At 41.4% G+C, this 25288-nt stretch overlaps 1 protein-coding gene across 4 annotated transcripts in view; it reads left to right on the top strand.

The window, feature by feature from the left end:
• The first annotated feature begins 3015 nt into the window (after nt 1–3015).
• Nucleotides 3016–25288, top strand: part of cdc42bpab (CDC42 binding protein kinase alpha (DMPK-like) b) — a 90287-nt gene continuing 68014 nt past the window's right edge. The window contains exon 1 of one of the 4 annotated variants that reach the window (XM_034698939.1): nt 3016–4228. In XM_034698939.1, the coding sequence (XP_034554830.1) occupies nt 4051–4228 (178 nt within the window). In that variant the 5' untranslated portion in view covers nt 3016–4050. The remainder of the gene's footprint in view (nt 4229–25288) is intronic. The other 3 variants (XM_034698941.1, XM_034698940.1, XM_034698938.1) reach the window with 3 other exon arrangements.

Genomic DNA, 25288 nt, shown 5'->3' with positions numbered 1-25288 from the left:
AACCCACCCACAGTGATTAACAACTACAAACAAATGACAAGTGCACAATCAAAACTGAATTAAGGAAGATTAATCCTAGAAAGGGTCAGCCATACATCAGAGTATTACAGACAAACTAATTCAAAACAATACAGCAGATACTATATATGTGACCCTCATTGATGGTGTGAATTTTAACTAAGTTGTATCTTACATGTGGCGACCTGTTGCTGCAGAGTCAAATAACCTCATGTGTGTTTTGAAAGAAAGAGAGCCCAGTGTGTTTGTGTACTTGTAAACTGTCGCCTGTGTACTTTTACTCAGAACATGTGTGAAAACTGTGACAATCAATCATCTCACAATGGTGAATATTTTACTGCAGACTATGCTCTTCATCTGTTTCTGATACACAGTCATGCCAGCACAGAATGCTTCAAATTATACTTGGTCACCATCAGGATGAGCTTCATTGGACACATCTTGCAAACTAGATAGTTCTGTGTGTGTTCTAATTTCATCACAGAGCTTCTTTGTGCTCTTTTTCTCTCTGGCACTACAGCAAAAAGTCCAGTTTCCTGAAAATAGAACTGGGCTATGTTATGTTGTTCTTTGCTGGTGTGTGTCTCACAGACACATAAACACAAAGCTTCTTTCTTCAACCCATGTGGACCAAGTTGCATTGTGAGCCGTTAATCATTAATAGTTGTACTTTGAGCAGCCATAAGCACCTCACTTCAAAAGGAAGGGCCATTTCCAAAGAAGAGATGATAAATAGAGTCACAAGCTTTGAGTGAAGGTTTTTTAAGAGTGAAACTGTCCCTATCATGATTTTAAACTCAATACAATCATTACAATGTATGTGATAGCAGCACACGTTTTAACATGTAATGTTTAATTTTGGGACGGTTTATGTTATATAAGTTAAATATGAGGAAATGAGTGAACAAGGGATCATAGTGACTGGACCAATGCATCAACCTGTATATTTGCAAAGTATATATCTTAGTCAGCCTGCAGGAATACTGCAGATTTCAGCGTCCAAGAGTAAATCTAAGTCAGACACACTCTTCTGTTTGGTGTAGAGACTTGGTTCCCAACATTAAGCTTTAGGAGCTTATGAAGGGGCAGAAGATTCTGGGCAAACTTGACAGACCTTGACCTTGACTCAACGACATTGTGACATTAAAAGCCATTAAATGTATTCTAAATAACATAAACCTTTTGACCCTAGAAACAACGGTCAAAGGTCTGTTGGGTAACACACTTGTAAAAGCTGTCATTTCTCACGTTGTATGAAGTAATAAGTGCAGCAATGAACTGTGGCCAGAATACAATTTTTCTCTCTCTAATAATGGCATGGAAGGATTTTTTAAATTTAGGCTTTGCATTAATGCAACACACATAGACACAAGACTTATCTGAAGCTACTGTGTAGGTATTAGGTATTAGTAAAGGTTGCATTGACGCAGAACTCATCAGTGTATGGATATTTTTGCTTGTCTGTCAGGTAGTTTAAGTACCAGCATTCAGTGTTATTTCAAAGAGGAGAAAATGTGTCCTCTCTGCACCACGTCACCAGCAGACTGACAGACAGCCCGCAGTTTCCATTCACAATATTGACAGCCCCCATCACCAAACCCCCCTCCCCTTCCGCACAGCAGATGCTGTGACGGGCGCCATGATGATGATCTGGGATTTTGCCTGCAGCAGCAACCAGAGACAGTATAATACTGTGAGATGGGTCGCAGGCAGTAACGTTATGCTTCGTATGGGACTGTGGCACAACAAAGATGGCCGGTTTAGGGATTTAGCGATGTACGCATGCGCTGAAATTGGAGAACGTCAACACTTTAGTGGATATTCCTCACATGTCGGACTCTAAAAGTATATAGTTACAGCTGAGACATCCTTCATCTTTTAAAGAAGGGGATTTTACTTTGTGGTACAAGGAGATATTTAATGTACTTCCTCACGAGAGGATCAGCGCTGTTCTAAAAGGTGATGAACAGTCATTTCTGAATGTCTGGAAACCACTCATGGACTATGTCTTGCTATTGAGACTTTTAATTTGTTGGAGAAAGGATTTTCTTACTTGACTTGGAAATCTTCAGGTCCCAACACTAACAATGGACACTCTCATTTCAGATAAGGCTAAACCAAGGGCCTGTGTAGTGGCAGATTGATTAATTCTGCAGTGTATATGATTTAAACTTTGGGTGTTGTAATTTAATTTAATTTTTTAATTTTTATTTTCTTTTACTGTTGTGTGTCTTTGCCGTTGTCTTACTGTCTGGATGCCTATCTCCTTGTAATATTGTAAAATTTGGTCCCTTTAACTGTTTGGTTCTGTCTATTATTGTCATTGTTCTTATTGTCTGAACATTTGAATAAAAATGTTATACAAAAAAAAAAGGGAATGGGAATAGTATCATGAAATTGATAATTCATGGTGTTTTCAGTGTGTTCAAGCAGTGTCGCGAGGTAAGCGTCAATTAGTGATGGGCGTATGATTCTCACACACTACTCATTTGAGTATCCATTACTCTAATAAAATATTGATACTTATTAATAAATGCGAAATAAAAGCGCCTGTGTCACTTCTGATTCTTTTAGGGTAACTTACTCCAAAGTTTTGTACCAAAGAGGCTGTTTTAAGCTCTCCACTCAGAGAAGTTAAGTAAAGGAAGTTAATTATGTATGTGTTTTTCTTAATTTATTTCATTGTTTAAAAAAATACCACCAAAGGATTTGCATAATAAAGATGTTTAATGAACAGTATTTGTAATGGGAGTTGTCTTTCAAGCATTTTATTATTATTTTTATAAATCACTGAAAGTATCGGTAACGGGTATCGAATAAATTGCCAAAAAATATTCGGTATCGTATCGAATCATAAAAGTGTGGTATCGCCCAGCACTAGCGTCCATTTTTATCCCATTCATGTTTTACTACCCACTTCCCACAATCCCTTGCGGCCTCACGGGTAGAGCTGTCTCTGAGGTCATCTTCGCCGTGGAGAGTCTCTGGCAGCAGGCTGCTGGTAGCTTGACTGTGCAAAGACGGCAAGAAGCGACCGACCGGCGGGGGAGGCAGCAGGCAGAGCAAAGGAAAGGACAGGGGGAATTTATTTAGGTTGTGTGTCCCGTATTTGGAATAAGCAAAGACAGGACTACAGTTTTTCCTCCTGACGTGAAGAGAGCTACTCCATAACCTTCAAATCGGACCTGCTTTTTGTCGACTTACTGAAACTCTGAAAGTATCTAGAAACTAAAGAGACATTTGGACGAAGATGGGATTTAAAGAACATATCTGCCTGCAGTGAGTTGAGAAAACAAGGGAATATTTTCCACTTGGAGGACAAATATCCACACTGTCAAAGAGAGGGGTGGAAGTAGTTCCGATCTTGCAACACGGTCCTGATTATTTGTCACCTTGCGTAAAATAAAGGGATCAGAGATGGCTCGGAGAAAAGAGGAAAAGTAACATTTACCTTAGCTCGCTGCCTAGCTCCACAGCTAAGCTAGCAGGCTGCTAACTAAGCCTGTGTCGCCCTTCCATTCCTGGAGCAGAGGAGGGGCACTGGGGCTTTGTAGCATTGCAGATCTGCCTTGCATTTTTTGGGGTTGCTGCAAGAATGGAGAATCCCCAAATCCTGCTACAACTCAGGGGTGTTTTCTGAGCGAGCATCGACTCCATGAAGTTTTTATCTTATCCTGGAGAAACTGCCTGCTAACATTGTGAATTCCTTCATTATCAGCCGGCCCGGGGCAGCTAGGGTCTGTAATAGTGACTATTCATTTCGTGTGTGCCCCCTTAGGACAGCTTTTATAAAATGGGGGAGTGCTATCCACCTCTTGAATACAGGATCTGGAATTAGAAATAATGAACAGCTCGATTTAGCTTCAGTTTGCCTTAAACTTGAAGTTTTATCCCAAATCGAGGCACATTCAAGGTGAGAGAACTTCTTTATAGGCCCCTCTGCGCCAGGAGAGACCGAGGAGGTGTTTGGTCATCCCTCTGCCCACCTTCTCTTCCACCATTACTTCACACACCGAATAGGCCGGAGGAATCATGTCGGGAGAGGTGCGTTTGAAGAAGCTGGAGAAGCTGATCCTGGACGGGCCAGCTCAGACTAATGGCCAGTGTCTGAGTGTGGAGACTCTGCTGGATATTCTGGTGTGCCTCTTCGATGAGTGCAACAACTCCCCGCTCAGGAGGGAGAAGAACATCCTGGAGTTTCTGGAGTGGGGTAAGAAAGATTTGAACATCTTGTGTCATTCAGCCTGCTTGTCTTTTTTGGTCAGATAATAAGGCTTGTGATGTTGGTGGTGGTGGTGCAGTGGCCCTCCCTTCCCCTCACATTCCTTTTATAGTAGTAGTGGGGCTCAGATGGCCTGCTCTCCTCTCACTCAAACACTCCCTTCAAACTCAAAGTGAGACCATCTGATTCATCAAACAGAAGACATGTCTTATCACTTACAGCAGATGTGTTAAGTGCTACTCTGGACAAAATGCCCCTCCAAAGAAAAGAAAAAAACTTATTTCAAGGTACTTTTACCTTGAAATAAGCAAAACAATCTGCCAATAGAGCAAGTGAAAATTTGTTTTGTAATATTTCTTAAAATAAGATGTACAATTTAGAAAACTGTGATCTTAAAATGAGCAGGGAAAACTTATTTTAAGCAATATTTTACCAGTATTTTAAAGCTCAGTGTCTCAGAATAAGCCAGGAAACCTAACAATTAGTATTTTTCACTCAAAAAAAGATTTTTGCACTAATACATTTCATGTCAACTTCTGTATTTGAGATATATTCACCTTAATTTGAGTTGTATTATAGCGTCACTTCTCAAGGTTTAAGACCATCTTGTACTTGAAATAAGATTAGAAAGTTTAATTTGAGCATTTTGAGATATAATGTCTTCTCATAGTTATCTGGATATACTAATATTCAGTCATGTTGTTTTTTAGGATAAGCCAGCTATGCTCTAAAGTAGGTGTTTCATTGTGTGCATGTAGTTTGAGGATGTATATTTTTATCTGATTTAGAAGAAACAGTGCCTGAAAACTGTAACCCAGCCTTAAAAACAACCTTTCTTTCTTTCTTTTATCAATGGAGTGGTTCTCTGATAGATTCTCCAATAAAATGCATTTACTTAAATCAAGTAAAGTGTTTGTCTTAAACCAAGATTATCCGTCTTCTACAAATAAGATCTAAGCTTGAAAAATGTATGAAATGTAAAATAAACCTTGTTATTAAATTACAACTCAAAACAAGATCATTTCAGGATTGTTTGACTTAACAAGATATTTAAGATGCATTGTCTTAAAACAAGTCCCTCTATCTTGCTCAAATGTTACTTGTTAAGTAAATTTTGACTTAAAATGAGACAATTTCACTTGGTTAACTAGTTAACTAAAAAAAGGACCACCTTGCATAAGTAGTAGACCTTGAACAGGACCACTCAGAGTTCTTATTTGATTCCAGGAAGGATCTCTTAAAGATGTCAATTAAGCTATCATTTATAGAAATGCACTCAAAGTGGATCCTTTCTGTCACTGCAATGCTCTCAGTCTCGGCTCGGTTTCCAAATCGACCTTTGCATGCCAGTTTGTTTTCCTTTTTATGGGCGTGTTAGTGAAAGCTTGTTGATATCTTACCTCTCTCTTATCAGATTGTTATAAACAATAGTTGCCATTGCAGCAGAAAGATCTGAGCTGAAATCCTTCACTGTTTCACTCAGGATCTGATGAGTTGATTAGTAATCAGGAGATTCTGAAGTTTAAAGTTAGCTGTTTTCATTCTCTTCAGGAGAGCAAGGTTAGAGAAAACACAACACACTGGAGGCAGGAGGACCACACACACATGCACACACACGCTATCACAAACAACTCAATCACTTGTGCAGAAGGACCGTGTGTGTGTGTGTGTGTGTGTGTGTGTGTGTGTGTGTGTGTGTGTGTGTGTGTGTGTGTGTGTGTGTGTGTGTGTGTGTGTGTGTGTGTGTGAAAAATGGGGTGGTGGGGGTGTGCACGGAGCAGGAATGTGAACAACTCACCTTTTTTATCTGGCGCAGAGGCCTAGCTAGCTGCCGGAGCATGCCTGGCTGGCCTGCTGGTCTTTTAAAGCCCTGAAAGAAGAAGTGCTGCAGCAGTCTGAGGCAGCAAGGGGAGCAACTCTTCCCCCTGCATGGAGACAAATTAATAATACAGGAGGCATCAAGACAGCAACTTATATCGGAAAGGAAATGTAGTGTGGAGTATTTTCCTGCATCTTTTTTTGTGCGCTTAAAGCTTCAGTGTTTTGGAGGCAGCAGTTTTTGGCATCAGATGGTTATAGAGAGGCAGTGTGATAGTTAAATCACTCAAATGGTGGTACATTTTATCTGCAGCTGTTAAGTTGGTCAACTCCACAAGCCACAATGTGGATATCCATTCTTTTATTACAAATTCTTACAGATCCCGTCTGTAAGCCAAACCGAGGAGTGAGTCTGTCTTCCATGGGATAAACTGTAACTTTTCCGCCCGTGTCCACGTTCACATTCATTTTTCATGCATTGATTCCTTTGGAGCTTCCTACCTCGCTTACATCTGTTACGTCTCCACATCCAGCCGGCCTTAAAGGAGAGGTGCCCTGATCCGGATGCCAAGTTGTGACTTCATCCTGACATTTCCCTGTGTTGACACGACAAACTTTCTGACTGAGCTCACCCAGACACAACACACAACATGCAGATGGATCCACACTGCCACAGTCCTAAGTTGTCCCATGTTGTTGCTTGTTACTGTGTTCAGCTCCTCAGGGATTTGCATGAGAATCCTCCAGACTCTGCAGTAATCATTAGTTCATTTGATTAAGCTGCAGTGTTGTACACAGAGGCACATGTGCTGATGATGATGAGCATGTACAGAGGGATGTGCATGCATCTTTGCAAAGGAAGTACAATAGTTTCTTCAAGATCCACGTGATATCAGCAGGCGGATAAGAAGACAACAAATGTTACATGGACAGACGTTTTTAGTGGAGAAACCCTAGAAAGAAATCAAGCACACAAGTTGATTAATACCTATGACTGCATTATCTGTGGACTCGTACAAAACCTCAAATATCAAGACACAGACCCTGAGTTTTGTGTCTCGAAATCAGAAATCACACCAGCAGATAAGACCACTTTGCATGAGACCTGGGTCAAAATAAACAAGCTACAAAACTTTGTCCAACAGCAAACTTGTACCGTGTATCTGGGTGATAATCCTTTTGTGTTGTTAGCTTGTTAGCTAGCACTGTCATTTGTTTGAGGATATAGTTGTAATGTGAACATGGCTTCCGGGACTTGGACTAAAGTCCCCACTTTTAGGACACGTGACTCGCCTTGGACTCGAGCACTGGTGAATCAGACTTGTACTTGGGCTCAAGTATTGACTGCATTAGGACTGGGAAGCTAGAGAGGAGGACTCTGAATTGTTAAGCAACATCAAAGTCGTAATTTTATATCCCCTTGTCTTGTTGCGAACATTAGTTCCCACCTGTCATTGTTTCATGGGGGACAGGTATAGGTGTGACAGTGTAGAGTGGAGCTGTAGTTGTTGTGATCTCAGAGTGAAGAGCTGTGCTGCTTGATAGATATATTATAGCCTATTTATTACCCGGCTCTCTTACTGATCTTCCGGTTTTGTAACATGCTTGACTCTGATTGGTCAAAACCCCTTGACGACAGATATTAACCTTCACTAACATGAGCAAGATAAGAGGTAAACTGATCCCGTCATGTCAAATCAATCAGTGGAAAAGAGTTTTGGCATATTTTGCTTCTGTTTGTTGACACCATAGACCGTAAGGTGAGGTAAAACCGTTAGCTTACGTTAGCAACAAAACAATGTGGCTAAAACGCTAGTTAAGTTAGCATGCTAAATTGGCAGGCTTTGCATCAGTGTCTTGTCTCACCCTGTAAGGATTCTATTTCCAATAACTACCTGCTAACCATACATTACCCTGCACTTATTACCCACAGCTAGAGGAACTGGAGAGAGTTAGTACCGTGCCCTTTTCTTGTCGTACGCAATGCAATGTGAAAATAATTCAGCTATTGGCAGCTTCCTAGCAGGTGTTTGTGGGCTGTAGCGGTCATGTGCATCTCATAGTGAGACACATATCTCTCACTCGGCTGTGTGCCTCTGTTTAAGATATTGAAATAAATTTGTTGTGCTGCTGTCTTTAGCTGCAACGTTTGAAGAAACGGTTTGAAAAGTTACAAATGGCAGACAATCGTGTGCGTTTCTTCAGAACAAACTCGCCATTAATGCTGGGAGTCATGTTGTTGATGATGTGCGTGTCTCTGTAAAAAGTAAACATAAGGGTTGGGTGGGGGGCTCTAGGGGAAGTGGAGGAAGTTTAAGAGACAATCTAGAGTTCAAATTTTGAAAATTTTCCTGAACCACAAACCATGGCTCATGGCTTTATTGTGCTTCTTCATCAGAAGAACACAGACTTGGATAGCTGACAGTACGGAATAGTGGATGGATAACATGACTAGCTGGCTGCAGCGTGGTTTAGCATTGAGATAATGTAGCTCTTCACACACCTTATTGGTGTAGCCATCAATAAAACTATTCTATAATTGAGATCAAGTCTTATCCTGTTTCAAAAATTTTCTTTAAAGTGTCACCACTCCCATGTTTTCTCTCTGCTGGCAGACTCAGCAGCTATACAGTCAGAGGGGAGAGCACACCTGCAGTATTTGGATGATAACCAGATACACATTAGTGGAAGGAGTCGTTTATATCATCACAGACACATGTTGGAGTGTGGGAGTGCACTGACTTTAACCAGCAAGAGACAGAATCAACTGTGTAGTGTGAGCAAATACTCAAACACAGTTCATTCCTACAAACTGAAAAATGGTTCAAGACAAGCCGATGAAACCCAAGACCTCCTCGGCCCATGAGTGAGCAGCCTTTGTAAGACCAGCTTCACTATGCCCTGACAGGAAGAATCATTGTGGCTTGCTTACCCAGCCTGTGTGCCTTATTGCTGCAGTGAGCTGGTGCAGCAATGTTCCCTTTTCTTCCCAAGAATGTACATGAGCCAGAGAAGAAAACAAATGTTTGGATTGGGGTAGCGTTTCTTCTTGTTTGGTGACCTCATTTCGGCTGAAATAGAGACCCCTACATGACCTGCAGCCACGAGGGAAATGAACACGGGAAAGTACGCTGTATCCTGACTCCTCCTGCGCTCGCGTTTATTCCTCTAACAACCTGGTTTGTGAAATATAGAAGTATGACATTGATTTATTCTCTTGGTGTTTTAAAATCATTTTTAATAATCTCAATGTTTCTTCATTGTATATTGACTGGAAACATCAAAGGAGAAGAGAAGAGATATTGGGCATGATTCCTTTCAGAATAAGACTTAAGACACAAAACGCCTCTGGAGTATTTTCATACATTTAGCTGTTTAATTGTTGAAAAAGTTGATAATTGTTTTTTTTAACTTATAGTTTTGGCCATTTTCATCTTTAATGTATATGACAGCTGAAGAGAGAGAGGAAATGTTGGGAGTGGAGAGAAGGGGAGGACATGAGGACATGTATATGGGCTATGCACTAAGACAGCTAGGCCAACTGTGCCCCAAAAGTTGATTATTCTAAAACCAACTACTATATATGTTGCTCTTAAAGCTTTGTATGCACGGTGGGTATGTCCTCTGTTTCCAGGCAGGAATGAGCAAGTGTTAGTCAGAGATCCTTTCTTTGTTTTCCTTCTTTTCTGTTATCATTTCCTTCTTTTGTTGTTTTCCTGCTCTCCTGCCCTGTTTTTCGGAAGAGTCGGATTGCCGGGCAGCTGCATGAAAATGGGCAGCCATGCCAGCCTGCAGTAAGCAAACATGAAGAAGGCAGCCTGACCTTTTCTCCATCTAGACTCAATGTTCGCCTGCAGTGGCCAGCTGTTCAGCTGCAGCTGATGTGAGCTCCACCCTACAAGGCTTTCTTTGGCAGCATGCCTCACACACTACTCACAGTGGAGAGTTACACACACACACAAACACACACACAATTATTGTGGTTTTGCCGAACTAGGCTCTCTCATAGTTCAAAGGCTGAAGTTCCTCCCAGTTATTATTATCATTATTGAAAAGACTAAAAGAGCTGCCACTGTAAGAAGTTGAGTTGTGGTGGTTTTTAAAGAAATCATCTTGTGTTGTATGGTTTTAAATTCAGCTCACAGGCAGCTCCACCCTGCCAAGAACAAACAAGGCACTTTAAACCCTAGCTTCATATATACATGGAGCATGTTTGCACAACCATCCAACAAGATGCCTGGCTGTTTTATTCTATGTTAATTAAAGAATAAGTGAACGGTAAAATTCTTTTTGGAGTTTGTTTTTTTAGAAGGTACTGTGATTAATGAGCAAGGTATTTCCGTCATCTGCAAACATTACTGAATCAATATTGAGCAAATTAATCTGTATCAAGATGTGGAACTGAGTTGTCACCCATTGAATTGACTCAAATTGAAGTGTGCTACCCTACTGTACCTTTAATTTCTGGGTGGTTGTGTTAATTTCAAGAGAACTGGGAGTAGAGAGTGAGGTGTGTTCATGATTATGATTAGTCATGAACATGACTTGAGCTTTTAGATCATAATGGTCCATAAGATATATAGAATAGGTTTGATTTAGCTGATGGGACAGAATATAATCCCATATTAAAACGTTTTAAAAAGTTTAAACTCATAAGTAAACAAACAGTGAACTATCTGCTCCGTAACTGTCTGTGTGAAGTCAGCAGAGACTCAGTAATCTGAATCTTTAATCTCCAAGAAGTCAACAGTAGTATGAAACTTTGAAATCCTGTGTCTGCTGGATTTTATCACAACATCCTTGTTAACTCTTTCTGGCTGTTCTGCTGCTTCCTGTCTGGCTGTCCGGTGGCGGGCACAGAGAACAGGAAGGAACCACAAGGACTCAGTCAGTGAGCCCGAACCCAACGGGTACATGATGTCATGAGAGGAAATGGGACAGCTGTATCTCATTGTGTCATTGTTTACTCTGCGGCTCACTTGCGTCCAATATTTTGGTGTTGTCGGGAAGGTGCAAGGCCACAAGCATGTTTTCTTTTCTGCTTGTGGATTTTTTTTTCACACCCACTCGCATACAGCCTGCTTGCTCACTTGAACACTCACGGCTCCTTCGCACACACACAGACAACCGGTTACATATTACTGTCTCCGGAACAGAGGCAGGCATGTCCACACACAGCATTTCCCTTGTCCTGAGTGGACTCACAAACAATGAGAAATAGCAGAGGGGCCCATGCAGATCCTCTCCTCTGCTTCTTTTCAACCTACAGTTCTTTCGCCCTGAACGTACCAGGAAAGACCGAGCAGCTAACTCGAATGGAAGAAAAATTAGTAGAAATCATTCAATGAATGAAAATGTAACTGTGGTTTAAGATAGAGCTGGGCGATATTGAAAAAGATGTCATCATGATAAATGTTTGCATATCAGTTGATATTGGTAAATTTAATTTAAATTTAAAGGCAGATTTTTGGTCCTGAGTGAAAGTTGAAGACACCGATCAGTTTGTTAGCTTGTATCTGGATTTAGTTTTCTGATAAGATGAGATTTTTGTGAAGTTTTAGTTTGTAGATTGTTCTTTTACTCAGGTTGAGGTTATTTGCATAATTAGATTGAAATTTGCAACAAAGATATATCTAATTGTGTACTGTGTCAGTTTATAGAGAATTGTTTTGAGATGTGCTCTCCCCTTTAAGATTACCAATAGGTGGAGTGATAGTTTCCCACAGTGCAGTGAATGCATCACGATTATTCAGTGTTCAGTTGTACTACTGTTGCGAAGGACATTAAATGTGTTTGCACAGCAGAAGTTGTCTCGGTGCTCTTACTTTACCCACATCCTGAAAGTATATTCAATTAAGTGTATAAAGTTAAAAGTTAACGCAGAGTCGACACAGTGTCAGAATAACGACTCTGCTTTGAGCTGGTAAGTTCAGAGTTTTCTTCAGTGTCGCTGCCGCTTGTTTCAGCTGTGTTTACATTCCGCTCCAAACATCTTTAAGCCCTGCCTACCTCTCACCCTGCGACATGATTGGCTGTTCAATGCCATCCTCTTCTTTTGTTTTATGTTGGCTGGCAACTAGCGTTTAAAGCACCCCCTCCCTTTCCAATTGTTGGAGGGGTGTAATTACAGGTTTAAATATATCGTTTTTTTATCGAACATTTGTTATATTTATATTAAGAAAAATTATATCACGATAGTTATCGTTTTTCGAATTATCGCCCTGCACTAGTTTGAAGCACCTAAAACATGGGAATGTTTCTGAACTGAGTGCTCCAGCGTGAGCACTTTGAGACTCCTAAGAAATAAACTTTAATTACACAGTGCACTGTAACTTTAAATTAATTCCATCTAGACTGCTGTGTTATTGACATTATAAATTTCTTCAATAATTTTTCTCGTTATTAGAAGTGTTTGAATATAGCACAGTTCAGGGTTCCCACGCGTCCTGGAAAACCTGGAAAACAGTTGACCAGTTTTCCAGTACTGGAAAACACCTGGAAAATGGGAGAAAAAGTAAAATGTCCTGGAAAATCACATATAGTCCTGGAAAATTATTCCAACATGGCTGCGTGCGACCTGACCCTATTAACAAAACACATCCCCATTCATTGAAAGTTGAGTGCACACTGTGCTGGAAAAGACAGCGACACTGCACAACTTTTTTCACATCTTTTCTCCTTCACTTCATAATCATGCATTCACAGAAAACGGGGGTATATTGTTTATGTTTTATGGTACATTTGGCTCAATTACCGTACTCTAGCTCAGTTGTTCTCAAAGTGGGGTCCTGGGACCCCTGGGGGTCTGCGAACCATAGCGTGGGGGTCCGTAAAATAATTTGAGTACATTTCTAGTAAATTATAAAATTGTGCTGTGTCATTACAAAACAGCATACACCATTGTTGTGATACCATTTGGTGGCTCGAAGGGATATGTGAGTCTTGCTACTGTTAATTTTCTGAAATTGTTTAAGATCAATTACTTGAAAAGTATAAATGATGTCATGTTGAGTCCACAAGGAATGAAATGACCCTCTGTTTTAAAGTATACAAGTGGTATTTACTTGATTCAAATTGAAGTGTTATCTGTTTATCACTATGGTACAGGTCTGAAGTATTTACATTGATACGTTTTACAATACAAATAGTTCCAAGGGCAACTATGGTAGTAAGCATGTGCTTTAGTGATGGGAAGTTGGGCTCTTTTCAGAGAGCCGGCTCTTTTGACTCGGCTCCCAAAGAAGAGCTGGCTCTTTCGACGCCCGGACAGCTCTTAATTTAGGATCTTTTGTAGCCGTATGTTTTATCTTAACTTTGCAAAAACTAATGGTTTGTGTTGAAAACCCTTTTACGTACAGTGTTTTTATGAGAAGCCTTATAATTGCCCAATTGTGTGCATTTATTCTGTTACAAAATCATTCTAACCCTAATCCTAGGGTTATGATTAGCGTTAGGGTTGTGATTAGGGTTAGGGTTGGGGTTAGGGTTAGGGTTGTGATTAGGGTTAGGGTTAGGGTTGTGATTAGGGTTAGGGTTAGGGTTGTGATTAGGGTTAGGGTTAGGGTTAGGGTTGGGATTAGGTTTAGGGTTAGGGTTGGGATTAGCGTTAGGGTTAGGGTTATGATTAGGGTTAGGGTTAGGGTTGGGGTTAGGGTTAGGGTTAGGGTTGTGATTAGGGTTAGGGTTAGGGTTGTGATTAGGGTTAGGGTTATGATTAGGGTTAGGGTTGGGATTAGGGTTAGGGTTAGGGTTATGATTAGGGTTAGGGTTAGGGTTAGGGTTGGGGTTAGGGTTAGGGTTGTGATTAGGATTAGGGTTAGGGTTGTGGTTAGGGTTAGGGTTAGGATTAGGGTTAGGGTTATGGTTAGGGTTACGGTTAGGGTTATGATTAGGGTTAGGGTTAGGGTTATGGTTGTGATTAGGGTTAGGGTTATGATTAGGGTTGTGATTAGGGTTAGGGTTATGATTAGGGTTAGGGTTGGGGTTAGGGTTAGGGTTGTGATTAGGGTTAGGGTTAGGGTTGTGATTAGGGTCAGGGTTAGGGTTGTGATTAGGGTTAGGGTTATGATTAGGGTTAGGGTTGTGATTAGGGTTAGGGTTAGGGTTGTGATTAGGGTCAGGGTTGTGATTAGGGTTAGGGTTGGGGTTATGATTAGGGTTAGGGTTAGGGTTAGGGTTGTGATTAGGGTTAAGGTTGTGATTAGGGTTGTGGTTGGGGTTAGGGTTAGGGTTGTGATTAGGGTTAGGGTTAGGGTTAGGGTTGTGATTAGGGTTAGGGTTATGATTAGGGTTAGGGTTGGGGTTAGGATTAGGGTTAGGGTTGGGGTTAGGATTAGGGTTATGACTACGGTTAGGATTAGGGTTAGGGTTAGGTTTAGGGTTAGTTTTAGAACCAGAACTAAACTTAAGCATGCAGAACCAGAACCAAACTCATGCAAACAGAACCAGAATCAAACTCAACCAGAACGGAACCAGAACCCCACCAGAACTGAACCAGAACCAAAACAGAGCCAAAACCGAACCAAAACCAAAGCAGAACCGAACAAGAACCGTACCAGAACTGAACCAGAACCGAAACAGACTTGAACCAGACTTGAACCCGAACCGAACCAGAACCGAACCAGAACCGTACCAGAACCGAACTAGAACCGAACCAGAACCGAACCAGAACCGTACCAGAACCGAAACAGAACCTAACCAGAACTGTACCAGAACTGTACCAGAACCGAACCAGAACCATACCAGAACCGAACCAGACTGGAACCAGAACAGAACCGAACCGGAACCGAACCAGAACTGAACCAGAACCGAACCGAACCAGAACCGAACTGAACAAGAACCGTACCAGAACCGAACCAGAACCGTACCAGAACCGAAACAGAACCTAACCAGAACTGTACCAGAACTGTACCAGAACCGTACCAGAACCGAACCAGAACAATACCAGAACCGAACCAGACTGGAACCAGAACAGAACCGAACCAGAACCGAACCAGAACCGTACCAGAACTGAACCAGAACCGAACCGAACCAGAACCGAACTGAACAAGAACCGTACCAGAACCGTACCAGAACTGAACCAGAACCGAACCGAACCAGAACCGAACTGAACAAGAACCGTACCAGAACCGTACCAGAACCGAACCAGAACCGAACCAGACTTGAACCAGACTTGAACCAGACTTGAACCAGAACCGTACCAGAACCGAACCAGAACCGAACCGAACCAGAACTGTACCAGAACCGTAACAGAAACGAAGCAGAACCTAAACAGAACCGTACCAGAACCATACCAGAACCAAACCAGACTTGAACCAGAATCGAACCAGAACAGAACCGAAACCAGAACCATTCCAGAACAGAAACAGAACCAACTCAAGCAAACTGAACCAGAATCAAACTCGAGCAAACATTATTAATGTCCTCAGGTTGGCATTGAGAAAAATCAGATGCCTCAGCTTGGATGGGCTGATCCGATTTCTCCTCTCAGGGAGTATTTGCCCAGTCTTCAAGAAGACTCTCTCCGAAGGAACAGATGAAGCCACGATACACAGCCTCCCCTCCAACACCTGTATCCTATATCCTCACATGTGATTGGCCACATGGCCGCCATGCTGACCATTCAAAACAAAGTTTTGCTGTGAGCAGAGCTGGGGCTGAACACTGTGAGAGCTAAGCAGTGAAAGGAAAAAACTGGGAGCCGGCTCTCTCTTGATGCGAGTCGGCTCTTCTGATTCACTATAAAGCATCGGTTCTCAGAGCCGCAGCTTTTGATCATGACACATCACTAATGTGCTTAATCTGTGTTACAATTATGAGGGGGCCTTGGACAATTTCCTCACCTGTAAGGGGTCCCTGGCTCCAAAAAGTTTGAGAACCCCTGCTCTACCTAGCAGGAGTGCAAACTCCAGATAGTGAAAACAAACGGAACAAAAGGAGCGACACAGCTGCACAGAAACTCCATGTTGTAGACGTCGCTGATCATAATAGACATCGCCATGCAGGAAGACAGTTTACATTTTTTTAAACCTCTGAAAGATCTTCAAATACAGAGTGCATCATACACTGGTGCGATTTTTTTCAGAGTTTACGGTAACTCAAATAAAATAATGGGACATTTGCTTTGTTTTATATCGACCACTTAGCAGGATGAAAATCATCATTAAGCAGGTATATTTTGAGTTTGAGTTGAGTTGAGAAACATTTGTGGCCATTTTTGTCATTCAGTTCTATTTAGGTCATTAATGCACTGATCCTCTGATCATTATTAATATTATTTAATTATTTCAGTAAGTCAGCTTCCTGATTCCTTTGCAGGCTCTTTTGGTTTTTTTCTTAGCTCATTTTATATTTTTTGAGAAAAGAGAAAGCTGAGATGTTGCCCTTCATTGTTACTTGGTTGCACTATTCTATTATCAATTTGCCATAATTTTTAAGTATGTAAGAGATGATTTCATTGATAGCCATAGACTACATGTCTTTCAATGTAGACTTCCACTGAGAGGAACATATTAGACTATTTAGGAACTAAATTAGGAACTAAATTTAGACTGTCATATCAGCTTGATAATCAGTGAAAATGTCCTGGAAATGTCCTGGAAAATGATCTCTGGAAAAGAGTGGGAACCCTGACAGTTGTTAAGGATTTCATAAATCTTAGTACGCCTTTGATTGCAGACCTCAATTTTCAATGCAGCACCTTGGTTTGTACTTTATAGTGTTAATGACAGTCTTGGTTGGTTATACCCTTAAAGCTCTAATGGGACTATTAGTGAGGAATGGTTTATTAATGGAGAGCTCGATCTGTTTGTCTGGTGGTAGAGACTGCATTGCTGCAGTTCACACTCAGGGGTAACTGGATATCTTAGTGTAATGTGTGAAATCATGCATGGCCTTTCAGCATCAATGTAGTCTACAGATAACCTTTAAACCACTCAGTCAATCTGTCTTGAGCTTTGAAGGCAGAGAAATGCATGCTGCTAATTGTGATGTGTCATCAGAAAGCGGCAAGAGAAGGCTCGGCTTCCTTTCTCCGTCTCCCAGAGGACAGTGTGCAGCACAGGTCATTAGCCATCCTCTCAGGACCCTCGGGACTGCAAATGGCCTCTCCTCCCCCCTTACCCTTTCCTCTTTTTTTTTTTTACCTTCACTTCTTCTGATCCTCTCATCTCTTTCTCAGTGCCTGTTAGCCAGGGTTGGTCGACCTTTGTGTTCAGCTGTCTGTCCATCACTTCAGCGTATTCAAAGGTGGAAATGAAGCTGCTCAGTTTGCTGATTTACACCTTTCTTTTCTTCTGCAGCCTTGTCAAAAATAAGTCCACCTCTGTAGGATGGACCTATTTTGGCACAGCATTGTACTTGCATAAGCACAAGTTATGTCATTTTTCCAGTTTGTTAGGAATCAGGATGACTTATATTTAGTTCACAGTCATTTGCAGCTATATTAATACACACTGAATCATTGCTTTTACTTAAGATGCTGGTGATAAAATATCACGCTTGTAGCATGCAAGATGAGTTTGATTAGGAAATTACAAGAGGCTTTAAATCATTTTTAAGTGTGCCATTCTTTTCACACTGAGGGGAAAATATTGGTCTGCCCTCCCTCTAATGACTCTTCAGGGCAGAGGAGCAATTAGCAAGTCTTCCTTATCATCTGCCAGCTAAGTCTACACCAGTGACACACACGGGAACACCACAGACAGAGCAACATTGTTTCTCACAAGATTTTTTTATGTTGCCAAAGGGTGAATTTGGGGAAAGCTGCTCACCCCCTCCACCCTTTCAGTCCAAATGAACCCTCAGCCAACTGGCGAAGGCGCTCGCTTGCATAGTTTTGTCTCTTCCCATACTCGGTGAACTGGGAGTGTGTGTTAGTGGAAGGGAATGGAGTGCATGCACACTGGTCTGAGTGAACAAGATGTTAGAATAGACTTAGAAAGTTAGGACATTTTCAAAACACATGCGTTCCTTTCTTTAACCGTAAAACTAAATAAAATCTACACAAACTACAACACCAGAAAGCATGAGGGTCAAACTATTATTAAATCAGCTGTTGTCAATATTAATGAAATAACTTGTTGTGATAAGAAAGGGCTGCTTTTAATAATAAACATAAGGATCATTTTCAGATGTTTTAGCTTTGGCGGCTAATTAGTGAAAAATGGCTGATAGCAAAAGCTAGAGTCAAACTGGTAAAGATTAGCCTTTAGCTACCAGGGTCAGCTTTCTCTCAGGAGCTGGTGGAGACCAAACACAAGTTTACAGGAGACTGAACAGTAGAGGAATGTTGACCCAAGATGGATACTTCAAACGTAATGTCTGTGTGACAGAATCTGTGTGCTAATGTGGTTACGCAAAGGCTGAATAAATACTCATTGCTTATAGATAGAGGCATGTCCCTAGCATAGATAAATAACGGACGTAGTTTACCTGCAGTCACCCATCTGTTTCTGAAGCGCTGTTTTGAAGCCAATTGAAATTAGTCATTCAGACTAAACACATTTTTTGAACCAGGCTGTAAACATGATAGATCTGCTGTCAAGATAGTCTTATTTGAATGGGTGTGTATGTGGGTTCCAGTGTTTCTGCAGCTAGCCTCAAACGGACACTCGAGAAACTACAGCGTTTAACACTTCCACATTGGCTTCAGTTCTGCTGTTTGGTATCAAATAAAACTTGCGGTGCACTGCAAAGATGGTAAACTCAAAGACAGAGTCTCACTCTGTTTACAAAGAAAATAATCACATGCTGAATAGCTTACTAACTTTTAATTGTTTATCATGCGAAACAAATTAAAGTTTGAATATGTTGAAATTTAGTTAAGTTTTTTTTAAATGTTTACACCTGTCAGACATGAGTTTGTGGAATAAAACGTTGATATTAGAGAGAGGTGATTAAACTACAACCCCTATTCCAAAAATGTTTTGACTACATGTAAATCTTTTAATAAAAACAGTATTAATTACAATGGTTTATGGTTTTTGAATTATTTAAACCCTATATTAAATTGAATGTAGTGGAAAGACAACATATCAAATTATAAAGCTGTTTTTAAAAAAATGTTTAATTTAAAATATATGCTCAGGAACATATTTCAAAAAAGTTGTGACTGGGCGTGTTTATCATTGTGTTTTATGACTTCTTCTTTGAACATCAATCTGTAAAGATGAACCAAGGAACCAGTTTCTGTCCTTAGCAGCTGGGGTTGTATACTGCAGATTTGGCCTGTATTGGTACTATACTGTATGGTTATGTAGACGTTTGAGTTCTGTTTAGATGAAGTGTCCAGTGAAGCACACATATTCACCAGAAGTGAATTAATGTTCCTCATATTGTGATGCTCCTCCCCAGTTTGGATGAAACTTGATGTTTAGCCTGATAAATCCAGGGATTAGGGAATCTAAGACTTTTTGGGCAGCAGCCATAATCACAATTTGGCTACAACACTTTTTCCACTCGATCCAATTCAAACTGTGTGTACACACTATTATAGTATCTGTGTACTGTTTCTTAATAAGGATAAGTCTGCTTTGTCATACCAATCTCTTTAAGTGGAAGGTTAAGGGCGGATTTCAAGACGAGGAAAATAACTTTTAGATTTGGAGCACAATGTAAGCTCAACTCAGCGTTTTGCTCTCCTATAAATCTAGCAGCATGGGAGTGTGCCTGCTGCCCGACCCTCCACCCTGGGATAAAACCCATTAGCTGCTCTAAAATACCAGAGCCCTCAGGAGCCTTGTCAGGGCACAAGTTCGTAAATAACATGGAGGAAAAAAAGTGCAGCATGTGATCTTCTCTGGCTCTTTGGTTTCTTCCTCTCCTCCCTCCCTTCTTTCAATCACAGGATGTTTCTCAGACTCAGAAAGACAGCCAGGCAGTTTGGTAAAAATCCCCAGCTGTGGTAGTGTCATGGGGAGATGCCACGGAGTCTACTCCTCATCACATTGTCTCTGCCTTAGGCGTGTACTAGTTGGATGTTTTGGTGGCAATACTATTTTTAATTAAATACTATTTGGCGATAATAGGATAGCGATTATTATCGCGATATCATTTTTCTCAATTTAAATATAACAAATGTTCGATACAAATGTGGTATAAATAAACCTGAAATTACACCCCCCAATCACTGGAAAGGGAGGAGGCTTTAATGAACCTTAAACACAAAAATCTCATCTTACACAAAAGACCTGCTTCCTGTTGGCATCATCAGAAATTAAGGATTCAGGAAGTTTATCAGAGAACTAAATCCAGATACAAGCTAACAAACTGTCTGGTTTCTTTAGCTTTCACTCAGGACCAACAATCTGCCTTTAAGTTTATATGAAATAATTATTTGGTATTATTGTGATCATTATTGATATTGACTGATATTAAATATTTTATTGTGATAACATCATTTTTAATATCACCCAGCTCTATGCTTATGAACTAATGAGTATTAAGGTTACGGTCATCATTAGCATTAACTTGGGACCACCAGAAAGCCCAAGTTTAGATGCTGAATCCATCCAGTTGGTTGTCGTAGCACACTCTTTCTGTAAGGTTAATAAAGATGTTATAACTAGTGTAAAACAACAGCTTTCTACTTCCTTGACTTTCATGTATCATTTGCAACCTTGATTGGTTTTTCATTGAATCTTTGAGCCAACATATTTGTATTTTTTGAGTACTGTTTAAGTTTCTCTATCACAATTATTTGTTGTACTTTCCTTTTTTCCTGCATGCTAACTTTCCACAGTGATAGAGCTTTTTGATTAACCTGTATGAAGTAAAAAGCCTCACTTTCATCAGCATACATATAGTTGCGATACCCATAATCAAGCAGAGCCGTCGTTTAAGTGCAGAAATCTAAAATAACCCACACAGACCACCAAACAATGCTTTATGTCCCTCTACGTGTGCCGTAGCCAGTGCATCCCCTGACTGCTTTGAGCAGAGGGCTCAGCTGTGTGAGCGAAAAGCGCTGACTCAGGCCCCTCATAGCCAGGCTGCCTGTGGAATTTGGAGCAGAGGTGCAACGTTAGGGAGAACAGCAGCTGTTTAGATGAGGCCAGGTCTGCCTCTTTGTCCGCTGGTGCCAGCCCGCCCCAATCACTCCCCCGGTCGATCCGTCAGTCTGTTAGCTTGTGCTGCTTTGCTCGTGTGTCAATCTATCAAATTGCTATATCCTCCATTTCCTGAGTCTGATGGTGGTGATTCTGCACACATCTAGTCTGATATTTGGATGTCTTTGTTTCAATATCATCTCTCGTCTAACCTCTCTCCTCAGTCCCTCTCTCTTCTTTATTTCCTCTGTTTGCTCTCTCCTCCTGTCCTCCCCTTCTCTGCCTCTCACAGCCTCTCTCTCTGCCCCCTCCCTCTCCTTCTCCCAGACTGCTGTATCCAAGTTCTGCCTAGTGACAGAGAAGGCTAGGCTGGTGTGTGTGTGTGTGTGTGTGTGTGTGTGTGTGTGTGTGTGTGTGTGTGTGTGTGTGTGTGTGTGTGTGTGTGTGTGTGTGTGTGTGTGTGTGTGTGTGTGGGTGTGTGGTGGTTGGGGGGCAGAGGGCTTCTCCCCCTGTTTTGGGTGTGTTAGCATCTGTGTGAAAGACGCACATGTGAAGAGAGTGAGTCAATCAGACACTGCAGTCAGTCCATTAGTCAGTGTCTTGGCTGCACAAAGCTGAGCTGCATCCTTAATAAAGCTCCTGTGCTGCAACCACACGCACACACGCACAAGAGGTTTAAACCTCGATCTCATGTTCTCAAACTTCAAATTATATATTTGAGCTGAAAATAAGGAAATAGATTATCCCTTTGAATGAGTTCATTTTAAATGAGGACTGCACTCTCCAGCAGCAAAATTAGCTGCATAGCATGACTATGTAACATGCTGCTGTTGTGCTGACTACACAATATGTTTCAGTTTCATCATCATTGCAGTGTGAGCATGTGGAACAATAAAAATAAAGCATTATGTACCCACGTCAGATTCATTAGTGTCGATGCAGTTACACCTGCAAGGTTAGCTAGCTTTGTCCCTGATGAAGAAGAGAAGAGTCAGTAAACTGTGATGCAGGCTTTTGGAAGAAACTGATTTTCTAGTCGTCTAAATGTAAATTTAAATCCAGACAGATCGACTGGTCTAAAGGTGAGAAATAACTCAGAAAAAGTCAAACCTGAGCATACATGATTCAACACAGCTAAACGCAGCATCACAGAGTCTGTGGGTAAACAATGCCAAATTGGTTTGTCAAGTGTGGCTAAAGTTAGCAGAGCTAGCACCGCCCGCCTTGAGCATAGACTGTATAAATAATGGACGTAGTATCCGTGGCGTCACCCATCTGTTCCTGAACGCTGTTTTGAAGCCAATCGACGGCGGCAGCCATATTGGAAATGCGGAACTAAACCAATCAAAGTGTGACTTAAAGACGCAGAGTTTGAGCCTGCTCGCCAACAACTATGTGTTCCCGTCAGGGAGTCATGTCAGTCATGTCCTTATTTGGGCAAAAACTTGTAATCTTAATATCTTCTGAACCTTCGGGCTATGAAAAAATACAACCCCCGTACAGTGTGTGCTGATATAGAAATGACCTACGTAGACCCAAGCCATTTTTTGATCCAGGCTGTAAACATGTTTATTAATGCTGCAAAGATCGTCTTCTTTGAATTGGTGTCTATCTTGTTTCCGTTGTTTCTGCAGCCAGCCTCAAGCTGATTCCAGATGAATTGCAGTTTATGACGCTTCATATTTTCAGACCGGAGGTTGCCACTTGGCCTTGAGCCCTTCCTGCAGGATAACGTCCACATGCTGGTTCCACATTGTAGGCTGTGTCGAGTTAATCAGACACGGCTTACATACCTCATGGATCATTGTATCACTATAGCATTCATCTGTAATGGTAGCTACCGCCCCGGCTAGTTAGGGACGGCTGCACTACAGCTAAGAAACAGTACATGACTCTAGTCCTACTCTAAGTAAGGGATAGTATATGGTTAGCAGGTGGTCATGGGAAATAGAATCCCGACAGGGTGAGACAAGACCACCCTGTAGGAGCCTATATGTAAATATCCTTGTTGTTTATCCTGCCGAATTAGCATGCTAACCGAAAACTAACATTTTAGCCACATTATTTACCAATACGATGCTAACCGAAGCTAATGGTTCTACCTCACCTTACGGTCTATGGCGTCAACAAGCAGAAGAGAAATGTGCCGGATTGATTTGACATGACGTGTGATCAGTTTGCCTCTGGTGTTGCTCATGTTCGTGAAAGTTAATAACCATTGTCAAGGGGTTTTGACCAATCAGAATCAAGCATCTTACACAACTGGAAGATCAGAGAGAGAGCCGGGTAATAATAGAATATAAATGAATTCTGGCGCCAACTAGTGAGGGTGATTGCACATCATATTGTCGTCACAATCCAGTTCATCATGTTGATTTTCGTCTTATGATGCAGGCGTAATCACCACAATTATAATCTCAATGGTAGATGTGAATTCACCCTTCACTATAATGGTTTTAATGCAGTATTGGAGAACAGTATCTGCTGCACAGCTCCCCATCTTTAAACAGCTCTGGACACAGCTGTACTAAAACTCCTCTTTGACCAGTATATCTCTCAAATGTCTAAATCAGACCGTGTGAAAGAGTGTATGACCTGGAGGCAGAGAGAGGGACACATTGACATAGATTAAAGGAGACCACACTTTTGGCTTGGAGAAGATCTCATTAGAAGTCACTTCATTTATCTGTTGTACTCTTTGTTCCTCTGCCTCGGTGCCGCCTGCAGGAGCTGACACTGACTGAGCGTTGACCTTGGCTGTTGGTGCGGTGGCAAATTTGACGGTGACCTGATCTATTTTAAGGCCTATCCATATATCTGCAGCGCTGCATGCGTGCATGTCTCTTGTACTCGCCGTTCTGACCTCCCTGTCTTCATAGTGGAGACGCATGACTCAAATAATGTTGGATGGGTGAGCATTGTGTCAGCACCATTCAGCCGTCTTCCACCTGAATGGCGGTCATTCACGCCGGTGGGTCTCACATGCAACTGATCTGATCGTCCCTCGCTCCTCCAGCGGGGCTCTGAATCACTGTGTTGTCTCTGTAGATTCTCGGTGATAAAATGAAGCCCCTGTGAGGCGCCTGGCAATCTGTTTACACATTCCCTCGTGAGCATGTTTCCTCCTCAGCGTTGTTGCATTCTTCACAGTGATTTAGCGGTTTGGTGGTGGTATCGGTTTTGAAAGGGGCTTTGTGGGCTGTGGCCAAGTGTGTGAGAGAGAGTTTGTGACCGGTTATGTGCTCTGAAAGAGTACTCGAGACCTGTTTGTGTGACATGAGTTTATTTTTTCTCGTGTTGTGATTCTGCTGTGAGTTTAATCTGACTCGACAAGCACAAACCCCTCCATCCTTTGCTGTCCCTGTTCTTGCTCTCTCTCCTGAGACGTCTCTAGTGGTGGAAATCCTGTGGTAGCTCCTATTCTCATTTCAATTGTCTTCCACTGAGTCTTTTTGTTATCCGTCTCTATATAGAGCGAGCTGCCGGAGCTGCCCACACTGCACCCTCCCTGAGCTGAAGGTCACGATACAGACACAACAATTTGACTGGCTGCTGATGAGTAAATTTCACCACACCCCGAAATCCAATGATTTCCCCCTGAGGCGTATGAAATAAGAGTAATCAGTGACAAAATTACTTCATTTATTCCATTCCCTTCCTGTTTATTGATTGCTTATATTTTATAGTTGACAGGGTTTGACATTAACCAAAGCACAAAGTCTGTGGCCTTAAAAGTTACACTTGGTCCACCAAATATTACATGTAGGTGACTCCCTGTGACTACCAAGTTTAAGCCAAATGTGTTTTTCCCCCTCAATCAAATTTTCTTTAGCGACACAATGTATATATCTGACGGTATTGAGTAGCTACGGATCATATTGATGCGTACAAAATGTTAAACAGGCTGACTATCAACATGTGGAGCAGGCTTATAAAAATTATCTCCACAGACAGTCCTAAAAGTGAAGGCTCAGGCTACAACATGTGGATTTACTGCAACAGGACAACTGAACAGAAACATATTTCAGACTCACAGCGTCCAGTTTTCTGGCTACTCGTTCTTATTGAGAAAAATAAGCATTCACACAAATTTGTGTCCTTATATCTCTCTGAACAGACTGTTGAATTAACTTGTGCTTTAATATCACTCATGCTAAGCCTGTATCAATATTTTGATTCTGTT

This window comes from Notolabrus celidotus, chromosome 13 (assembly GCF_009762535.1).
Source record: "Notolabrus celidotus isolate fNotCel1 chromosome 13, fNotCel1.pri, whole genome shotgun sequence".
Classification (NCBI taxonomy): domain Eukaryota; kingdom Metazoa; phylum Chordata; class Actinopteri; order Labriformes; family Labridae; genus Notolabrus; species Notolabrus celidotus.
This window is presented reverse-complemented; position numbering and strand designations above follow the sequence as displayed.